At 46.7% G+C, this 10121-nt stretch overlaps 1 protein-coding gene across 1 annotated transcript; it reads right to left on the reverse strand.

The window, feature by feature from the left end:
* Window positions 1-734: 734 nt before the first annotated feature.
* On the reverse strand, window positions 735-5221 carry RASL11B (RAS like family 11 member B). The gene is made up of 4 exons (XM_002745848.6): window positions 4875-5221; window positions 4205-4261; window positions 3006-3082; window positions 735-2222 (listed from the first exon to the last, which is right to left on the reverse strand). The coding sequence occupies exons 1-4, from the start codon at window positions 5014-5016 to the stop codon at window positions 1752-1754; spliced, it is 747 nt and encodes a 248-aa protein (XP_002745894.1). The 5' UTR covers window positions 5017-5221; the 3' UTR covers window positions 735-1751.
* Between the last annotated feature and the right edge of the window lie 4900 nt (window positions 5222-10121).

The raw sequence follows: 10121 nt of genomic DNA on the forward strand, positions 1-10121 counted from the left end.
TCTTCTTCATCTGTAAAATGGTGTCAATACCCCACAGTATTCTCCTGGATTCTCGGAACGTACGTGAGATCAGGTATGTGAAAGCACTACTCAAAGAAATGTCAGCTGTGATCATTTTCCCCTGTAGATGGTGGCTCACTTAGATTTCAGGAAAGATCTTCCAGGCCCAGGTAGCACTGACAAGAGAGCTGGCAGCATTAGTGAGACACGTGTGGCAAAGCGCCATGGGACTGGTTCCTGATTTCACAGCCCAGATCCGTGACTGCAAACTTCTACAGTGAGAATAAAGTGCATCTCCTGAAAGCAGCATACCCAAAGAAGAGGTCTCCCAAACAATGCATGTGTCTTAGTCATCTTAGTGTCCAAGCATGAATACCCTCGAGGCCATGCTGAGTATGTGGAGCCAGACATCTGTCTTAGTTATACCTGGGAGACCATGAAGTTAGTAAAGAGGAAATAAGCTACTCTGGAATATAAAGCAGCAAATTACAAGGCTCACAGGCTGTGGCCTTTGATAAATTACTGATCTTGTTCTACAAGCCTGTTTCCTCATCTATATAATGGGGATAATACTAGAATGCACCTCCTTGGATTGTTGTGAGCCTTGAGAGATAACCCCTGGAAGGCACAATGCCAGATTCAACGTGCCCAGTAATCACAGGATACCAGGCCATACTTTGTCTAAAGGGCAGAAGGCTAACATTTCAATAGAGATCAAGATCAGACGTCTGCTCTTTTGAAAATGAGATTTATTGTACATAAAATAAATTAATTACAGTTTAAGCCAAAGCATGAGTGGCTTTTTAAAGTGCATCTGTAGAGGGGATCTGGCAGGTAGCCGCTGCATGTGTTCACTTGCTGTAAGAGAGTGTTTTTGTATTTCAGCCACCCTTCAGTACGACTCAGCCAGGCCCAGGAAGCAACCCAACGTCATTGCCATGAACCATTTACACAAGTCACACCAAAGTCAATGAACACATTTTTTTCCTGATGGAACAGTTAAAAACAAAAAACGCTATACAAAGCCTGAAGAGTATGACGTTCACAGCCACTCGACACACACCCAAGTGAGCATGCTCATCCTGTGAGAGGGAACCATCTCTCCTGCAACCCATGCCTGCTTACTGATGTCTGGTACACAGAATATTCTGGCCCATAAACTTGACCCTTTTCTGAGGGGCAGATTTTCCATCTTGTTACTAAAGAAAGAAATCTGGGTATCCTTCAGGTTAGAAAGGCATTCTGTAAGAATAGTGTTCCAGAGCTACAAATCATACTGGTAAGAGAAAGGTAATTCTTGCTCTTGGGGGAGAAAAAAGGAAAAGAAAGAGAAAAAAGGGGAAAAAAGCCGGGGGGGGGTGAGAAACCCTATCAATGCTTCATCTGTTTCTTTCATTTCCACCGTAAATCACATTAATACATTTGGTGAAACTGCAACGGACCACCATTTACAAGGTAGTTGAAAGCAGAAACCAAAGTAATTATGCCTCCTCCCCACTCCAAAGGAAAAGACACAGATACATTTCACATATTCAGAGAGTGGCTTGGTGGGTTCCCTCAAGCCTCATCAATCCTGCCCCCCTGCTCAGAACAACACTTCATTTTCTGTAGCAGTTCTATAGGCCCTCTTGGTCCCCTGCTCCAGCCCTTTCTGGAACCAGGAATCACCGCCAATATTCAATGTTGCTGCACTGGGAGAACCTCAGGGCCTCTTCCTGGGAAGACCAAACCCCCCTGAGTGCTCTCCTGCTTCAGACGGAGGTGACAGTCCTCACTTTGGCAGAGAGAGCTTGCTTAAACCTCCTCTTCAGGTCCTGCATGTTGGGTGACTTGGGCCTGGGAATGAGGGAGGTTCTTCGCTTCTCTGGTGTGCTGCTAGGCTGCTGTTTGTGACTGACCTCTTTGCAGAGGACATGGAAGGCGCTGTAGACATCATTATAATTTTCACTGACGGACACTTCATAGAATGAGCAGCCTAGCATGCCGGCCAGCTGCAGTCCAAGTTGAGGGTCAACCTGTTTGATGTGCAACAGGTCAGCTTTGTTGGCCACGACCACCACAGGTAGCCGGGTACCCAGGTGTAGCTGCTGCACGTGCTGGTGGAGCTGGCTGATGAGTTCATAGCTCTTGTAGTCAGTGATGGAGAAAACGATCACCACAGCATCTGCCCAACGAATGCACCTATTCAGCTGTTCGCTGCAGCTCAGGCTGTTCTCATGGACCTGAAAGAGAGGGGTGATGGCAAGGTGAATGCTGGCCAGTGCTGCAAAGAGCCTGGGCTTAGGTGGATATCAAATTCAAAAGAGCCCTTCATGGTAATGCCAGGTTGCGGGCCATAAACAAGTTCTATCCCACACACTTTGGCTTTCTTGACAATATGTTGATCCAGCTGCACAGAGTTGGAATAAATAACAGTGCAGCTCGCCACACTCAAGTGGAAAATTGACCTGCAGAGAACTCCATGCAGAGAGACTTTGTAGTTTCACAAAATGGGAAATTAACTGGCTAGACAGTAAGTCTGGGGAAGTAAAGATAGGAGCTGGAAGCATTTAAACCTGGATAACTGCCCAGTTCAGGAGGCGGGGAAAAAACCCTAACATGGAGCTTTTGTCTATAGAGCAACTTTCCACAGTATAAAAGAGATTCCAAGTATTTGCAGACTATACCCAGGAGCTTGGTTTTTCATGCCAAAGACACATCTATTAAAATTGAACTTTTTAACCACAGCAAGGAAAACGCCAATTCCAACTGCATCTGGTTTGGGCTTTCTGGCTGTGTTGAATCCTTCTAAAGGAAGATTTCTGCCCCTTAGCCAAATCTCCCAAACTAAACCATGCTAAGATTGACCAACAGCCAGATACAATTGAGTTGTCAAACAACGTGTAAAAGTCTAGATGTGATGCCCAAGTTTCTCTGCTCCTGCAGGGTGAGGGACTTTGAGAAAAAGTGAATGATTCCACAGCCGGGTAGGCCCCCCTTTCACCCAGAGTCTCAGAGCTTCTCACCTGAATACCTGGAGTGTCTTGAACCTGAATAGCCAGGGTTTCACCCTCTATTTGAACTTGTCTGGTATAGAGATTACCTATGAAGGCAAAGACAAAAGACTATGTGCTTCCTTCTTGTAAAACTTTTAAAACATTGTGAGTTTTTTAAGTTAGAAAAAAAATGCACAACACAAAAATGTACACTTGGAAGCTATAGTTTATTTCTATTTAGTGGGCTTCATATTTTTTTTTTTAAACAACAGCAAGTTCAACCCTATGTTAGATTTACTAAAACCAGGGCAGAGTTTGCAAGGTTTTGAAAACTTATTTATCTAATTTTAAACAAAGTTTCCATTTTTTAGAGTACTCCCTTGATGCAAATTATCTTGCTCTGCCTATGTGAGGTTTCTGTTTTCTTGAGTACTTGATCATTCTTTGACTATAACTTTATATTTTGACCGTTCGATATAATGACTTGCTAGACAAATACTGTTAGTAAACACTCAGCCAACGTTATCAGTCGGAATAAAAATGTGACATGATGATAATCAGCTCTACATCGAAGCAGAAGGCTGCCATGTCTTATCTTGGGATGGCTTATACAGCTCGTTTCACATAATCCCCCATAGATACTCATATGGTCTATAGATTTAAGCAATTTGCTAACAGAGTATAGGGGTAGAAAGCTTTTAAGCCTCCTCAGTGGCTATTCTTAATCACAGGGATTGAAAACTGTGTCCTCTCATTTATTCAGGAATTCTCCTAAAATTCTGCCATCCAGTTACTTGTCTTTGTTAAGAAAGGAGAACTTTAGGTTTACAACTGCTCTCCTTCGGCCTTTGCTTTAAAAGGTCATCTCTGAAAGGCAGCCAGCAGAGAGGGAGAGGGTGGGGGGAGGAGCTGGCCATCTTTTTTTATGACTTTTGCAGGAGTGTTTTGAAGGGAGAGGTTCTTGACTACAAAGGGTGCTTCCAACCGGGGTCCCTATAGTTAAAACATACCAAGGGGAATACTTTCAGGCACTTGATAAAATGATGAATGGGCTTGGAATGGAATGAGGCCAGATGGCAGTTATGGGGGTTGGGGGCTGGAGGACTGGGGAAAGTTGTAAGTGGCAGGATCCTCAAGCTCAGGACTGTCACTGAAAGAACCTGCCTGGAAAATGGGAACCGCAGCCCTCCTGCAATGGGACAGAATTTTTCTCAAATGCATCGCCTCACCTGCATTTCTCTCATAGTCACCGATGAATCGTTTGGTGAGGAACCGGACCACCAGTGCTGCAGGTCAGGAAAGGAAAGGAAAAGTGTTAAACTGGAAGTTAGATTGTTCTCCACCCCACCCCCAACCTGGAAAACAGCTCTCCCAAAGAAAGCCATAGATGGCCACCAAGTGAAATTCCTACACTGTAGCTCCTTGATCCTTCTTCCAGACAAAAAGAAGGGGGCTAGAAGGCTTTGTGAATTACGGCTCTGTGCAGCTGGAAGGGTCACTGGGCCCACCCCTTCCTCTGAGCCCCGCTCAGCCACACCTAAACCTTCCCGTAGATCCAAGTCTTCCTAACCTTCGAGACCTCCCAGAGGGGCCAGGTTCACTAACTCTTCTTTCTGTGCCAGGCACTACCAGAGGCTCAAACACCCCAAAGTTCTGATCACGGCGGTGCCGGTGCTGCCGGGAAAGCCGCCTGACCATTCTGGATCCCGGTTTCCCTCCTCCGTGGAAGCAGGCGGGAGGGTCGACCACGGCTAAGCCCCCTCCCGAGGGGCAGTGGCTCCCGGCGAGAGGCTGCGAGCGGTCGGGCTGCAGCTCCCACCGCTCCCCACGCCTCGCTCAGCCGCAACTCCCGTCGGGGGTTGCCCTCGACCCGCCCCGGGGCTAAGCGCTAGGACTCACCGGTCTTGCCCACGCCGCTGGCGCCCACCACGGCGATCTTGACGAGGCGGCGGCCGGCGGCGCCCAAGCAGCAGTCGGCGGCGGCGGCGCTGCCCGGCGCGGGGTACTCGGCGATGGTGCACATGTTCTGAATGAGGCGCATCGCCTCGGCCGTAGGGCACAGCGCGGGAAGGGACTGCAAGGCGGAAGGCGGCTCGCGCTGCGCGGGAGCTGCAGGGAGGACCCGACTGCGAGGCCCCCCCCAGGTAAAAAAATAATAATAATAACAACAACAATAAATAGGCGCAGGTACGGGAGGGGCGGGGTCGGGTACTGGGGCTCCGCAGGGCTCAGACTCCGGACGGACTGCACCGGGGTGGCGCACGAGCTGTTTTCTCCCTGGCCGGCCCCGCCTCCTCTCCCCGCGGCCAATCCCGGGAAGCCCTGCACGAGGCCCCGCCCCCGGCGCCGCTCCGCGCGCGCGACGCCCCCGGGGGCGCCCGGGGCCAGTGCGTAGCCCTGTGAGGCTCTGGGAGATGGGGCGGCGGGTGAGGGGACCCGCGGGTGGGCCGGGGCGGTGCAGCCCATGGCGGGCTCCTGGTAGGTCCCGCCGCGCAAGCGCGGGTCAAATGCTGTGGCTGCGGGGCCGTTCCGAACCCCTACCTCCGCCGGCGCCTCTCTGCCCACGCGCGCACTCCCTGCAGCTCCCACGTGGGGCGCCTGCTCGGGGCGGGCCGGGAGCGGCCTTTGCTGCCCGGCTTAGTGCCCCATGCTCTAATTTGGAGCGATTGGGCACATCCCGGCTCATAGATTCGGCTACAGTTGCAATCATCCACAAAGACCCCAGCCTAAGATCTTTAGACTCCCTAAAATGTGACATTTGAAGCAAAAATACCATCCACGTTTTGTCCTAGGCTCACGTTTTCTCTGGCTCTTGTCGAGGGCACAAGCTAACGCGAACACACACGGTCCGGCGCATGCACAGCATGCCCAGAAGTGGATCAAGAAGTAATTATAGAACAAGCTTTCCAGCGTCTCACTCACTCACACCTCCTCCAACAGCTGTGAAATGGAAAGAAAACAGTCACCCCAGCTGCGACGAAGGGGCCCCGCACTTCGGCCGTGGTCATAAGTCGCCTCAAGAGTTTAGAAAGTGGCTTGATGCCAACGAAGATGTGAGCCCTGCACTCCTAAAATCCCAAGCTCCCGTCCCTTACAGTCTCATCCGAGAAACACTTCAACGGCAGGCCAAATTCCTCCTGAAAGCAACATTCTGTAGCTGCAACTGACGGCAAGATGTCACCAGAGACGCAAGTTAACCACCCCATCCCCCATCCAAGTCCTTTTCCCCTTTCAACCTAGTCTCAGAGACTTTAATGCTGGAGTATGACAACAAACTCTGTGGCTTTGTGTACCCACTCACATTAAAGGCTAAAATGCGCAATAAAATAAACCAATGTCCTTATCCACACGTCAGGCATCTCATTTGACCCCCTCTTCCAACCTAAACTTAATTGACCAGGTATTTGACAAAATTTATGATCCTCAGCCAGTTCAGACTCTGAGATGAACCTCTTGTCTACAGAGGTTTAGGTGTTTGCAAGGAGAAATAGAAAGGTAATCTCAAGGTAGCAAGTCTTCTAGGATGGGCCACATGATTAGAAAGAAACACAATCTTACAATAAACATAATAAAAGGCTGACTACTAGGGCGATCACTAGAACAAAATAAACAGCCATTTGAGTCAGAAAGAAAAAGAGCATTTCCGATATACACCGTGTCTTTCTGCATGGTTTAAATCAGACTTGAATGTCACTTCTATAAAATCAGACTTTGCAAGGCTATAATTACAGGTAACCATGTTCTTTAAATCCTTCCCCTCCAAAAAGCCTGCAATTCTATCATGCTTACATGGCAAAATAATTATGTAGGCTAAAGTATTTGTTTAACGGCTTTCTACACACACACACACACACATAGACATGACAAAAACTGTCAAGGGGAATTTTGCTTTGAATAATTTTAGCTTCTTGGGCTTGATTTTATTACCATAAGCCCATACAAAACCTGTGATTTTTCTATCTGCAACTCAAAAGCTTGCTTTGGTATTCTTATTTTAGATCTCAATGATCTGGCTATGCTTTAAAGAACACAAAAGAAAGAAGCAAGAGAAAGATGGAGAAAAGAGACCTATTCAAATTCCAAACATCTAGCATATAGCCCATCTCCACTCTACCTACTTCTCCTTCTGGAACATTCATAGACTTAAAAAGTGGAAGGAGACAAGGCAAGAGAAGTGATGATACATAATAAGTGCTTATTTCTTTCTAGGTTGTACACAATGGGTTTTGCATTTAAAAATCTCTTTTTACCGTCTTAACAGTCCTGTGAGGTAGGTGTTCCCATTACTTCTAGTTGCTGTTATCTGTTGCTGCTTAGTACACCGCCCCAATCTTTAGTGGCTCGCAGTTCTGTGTGTTGACTAAGCTTAGCTAGGGGGTACTCACCTAGGGTTTCTCAGGTTGCAGTCAGAGAGCAGCTGAGTCTGGTATCATCTGAAGGCTAAAGTAGGCTGGACATCCAAGATGGTATCTTTGCTAACGTTTCTGCGTGTCAGCTGGAATGGGTGGAACAGCTGGGACTAGCTCAGGCTCTCTCACAGCATGGCGACAGGCTTCCCTTCCACGGAGCAGTCTAAGAAACAAAATAGAAGCTGCCAGTCTCTTAAGATCTGTGCTTGGAAATTAGCACAGCATCACTTTTACTCTGTTCTATTGGTCAAGTGGTCACAGAGCCCACCCAGATTAAAGATCAAGGGGCAGGAACATCGATCTCATCTTTAAATGGAAATGGTGTCAAAGACTGCGTGGCCATCTTTAATTCACTACACTTCCATTTTGCAAGTGAGAGAGCAAAGTCTCAAGTTAAAAAACTCCTCCAAAGTTATATATCCTGTAAGGAACAGAGCCAAAATCTGAAAAAGATCAATAACTTGTCTCAAAAAAAAAAGAAAAAATAGCCAGAGGGTTCACAATAAGATGATATCCTATGATGCAATACTACTACGTGGTTTAAACTTCTCTCTTTCCCTTTCCCTCTCCCTCTCTCTCTCTCTTTATTTTATTTTATTTTTTGTCAAGCTAAAAGAGATGAGGATGGGGAATTGAAACATGAGGGATTTGGAAGGAAAGAAAGAAGTTTTTTGCCAAGGCTCAATTTTACCTCAACATCTGGAGTTTCTATCACTTCCTTTGATCTTAAGTGCTTTGGCCCAGACAATTTAGTCCCTGGAAGCCCTTAGAATACCAGAATATAAATTCAATAAATATTTATTGGATGTCTGGGCTATGTGTATACCAGGCATTATGCTAGGTCTTGAATCTACAGTGGCGAACAAGAGATACAGCCTTGGCCGTCTCTGCAGCTATATTTAGCATGAGAGACAGAAGTGAATGAGCAATTTCAATACAGTGTGAGAAAATGCTTTGATAGGGCAAATTCAGGAATTACAGGAACACAAACCAGGACTGAAAACCTGGGCTGTGGCAGTCAAGGTTTTCAAGGATCGGGTGGCGAAGGAATTGAGAAGTTTGTGTGTTGTGTACAGTGTGCATATATGTGTGTGTATGTACATGGGAGTATTGAGCAAGAGGTTGGGGGTGGTGAGATGAGTTAGTTCACAAAGAGAATAGCTACTGCCAGTAGCCAGTAGATGCTCAGTAAATAGCTGTGGATTGTAAATGAAAGCATAAGTGAATACAGCAAAAGCCTTGCACTGAGAAAATGAATTCAAAGAAGGGGGATAGTTCCTGATGGGTGAACAGAGAGAAGAGCCCTGGTGATTTCTAAGGAGGAGCATTCATATTGATGAGAAAAGCTCAAGAAGTTGCCGTAGTGCTTCCTTCCTCCATGGGAACATGGAAGCCAAATGAGCTGTTCCTCTACCCACATCACCAGGAGTTGCTCCCACATCAGCTCCCTTTGAACATCCAGGCCTTGAGCAAGAACCAGATTTTACTTTTTCTCGAGACTTTTATCAACTCTGTTTGGATCCAGTAAACAGACACTCTTTAGTGATTTTAAGCAGAAGACAATTTAATACAGGAAATTACCTGCTTTCAATGTCATTGGAAGGCCTAGAATATTGGACTCTGGGCTGGACCTGCAGAAATGGCTCCCGGAGCAGCACTGCAGAACTGTTCCACGCAGGAAGCTGGTGCCTCTTACGTAATCAGGGGAATCTAGTGGCTGCCTCTGTTGTCCTCTCTCAAAACTCGCAAAGCTGGAGACCAGACATTGGAAAGTTGTTGCAGAGAAGTCCAATATCGCAATTGTGCCTGGCAGCAGAAAGCACCCAAGCAGCAGAAAGAATCTTTCCTCCTTGCGTCTACCTATCAAATCTCTGAGCACATCTAATTATTCATTTGTATCTATTACCCTAGCTTCAAGGGAGTCTAGGAAATGTCTTGTTTAGCTTTCTAGTCCTGGCAGTACATGAAGACACACTAGAAACAGATGGAAAGGAACTCAACGTGAACTCACCATTTCCTCCCCTCTTCTCCAGCAGCCCAAACAACACAAAGGCGCAGAAAAGGAGAGATCATGTCCCAGCAGACATTTAACTTTCAATTATAAAAGGGTATAATGAGGTTCTTTTTGAACTGATTGCTTTGAGACCATGTTCAAGACCACTATTTTCATTGCTTTTACGTAGTATGTATTGACACCTGTGTTAGGCTGTTCTTGCATCACTCTAAAGAAATACCCGAGACTGGGTAATTTACAAAGAAAGAAAAATTTCGTTGGTGCATGTTTCCACAGGCTTGACAGGAAACACAGTGCTGGCATCTCTTGGCTTCCAGTGAGGCCTCAGGAAACTTACAATCATGGCGAAAGTGAGTGGGGAGCAGGCATGTCACATGGCAAAGGCAGGAGCCACAGAGATAGAGCGAGTGGGAGGGGAGGTGCCAGACAGTTTTGAACAAACAGATCTTGTGTGAACTCAGAGCAAGAGATCACTTATCACCAAGGCACTGACCCAAACCATTCATGATGGATCTGCCCTCATGAGCCCTCAAATCTCATGTTGAACTGTATTCCCAGTGTCAAAGGGGAGACTACAGTTCAACATGAGATTTGATCAGCACATCTAAACTGTATCAACGCCCATCTCCACTCTTTCGGACTGTTTTCCCATAGTCTGGCTACAAAGAATATCTGTTGATTTCACTTCCTCAGAGTCCTTTTCCATTCTTTTAATAAGAGCAC

Source organism: Callithrix jacchus, chromosome 3 (genome assembly GCF_049354715.1).
Source record: "Callithrix jacchus isolate 240 chromosome 3, calJac240_pri, whole genome shotgun sequence".
NCBI lineage: Eukaryota > Metazoa > Chordata > Mammalia > Primates > Cebidae > Callithrix > Callithrix jacchus.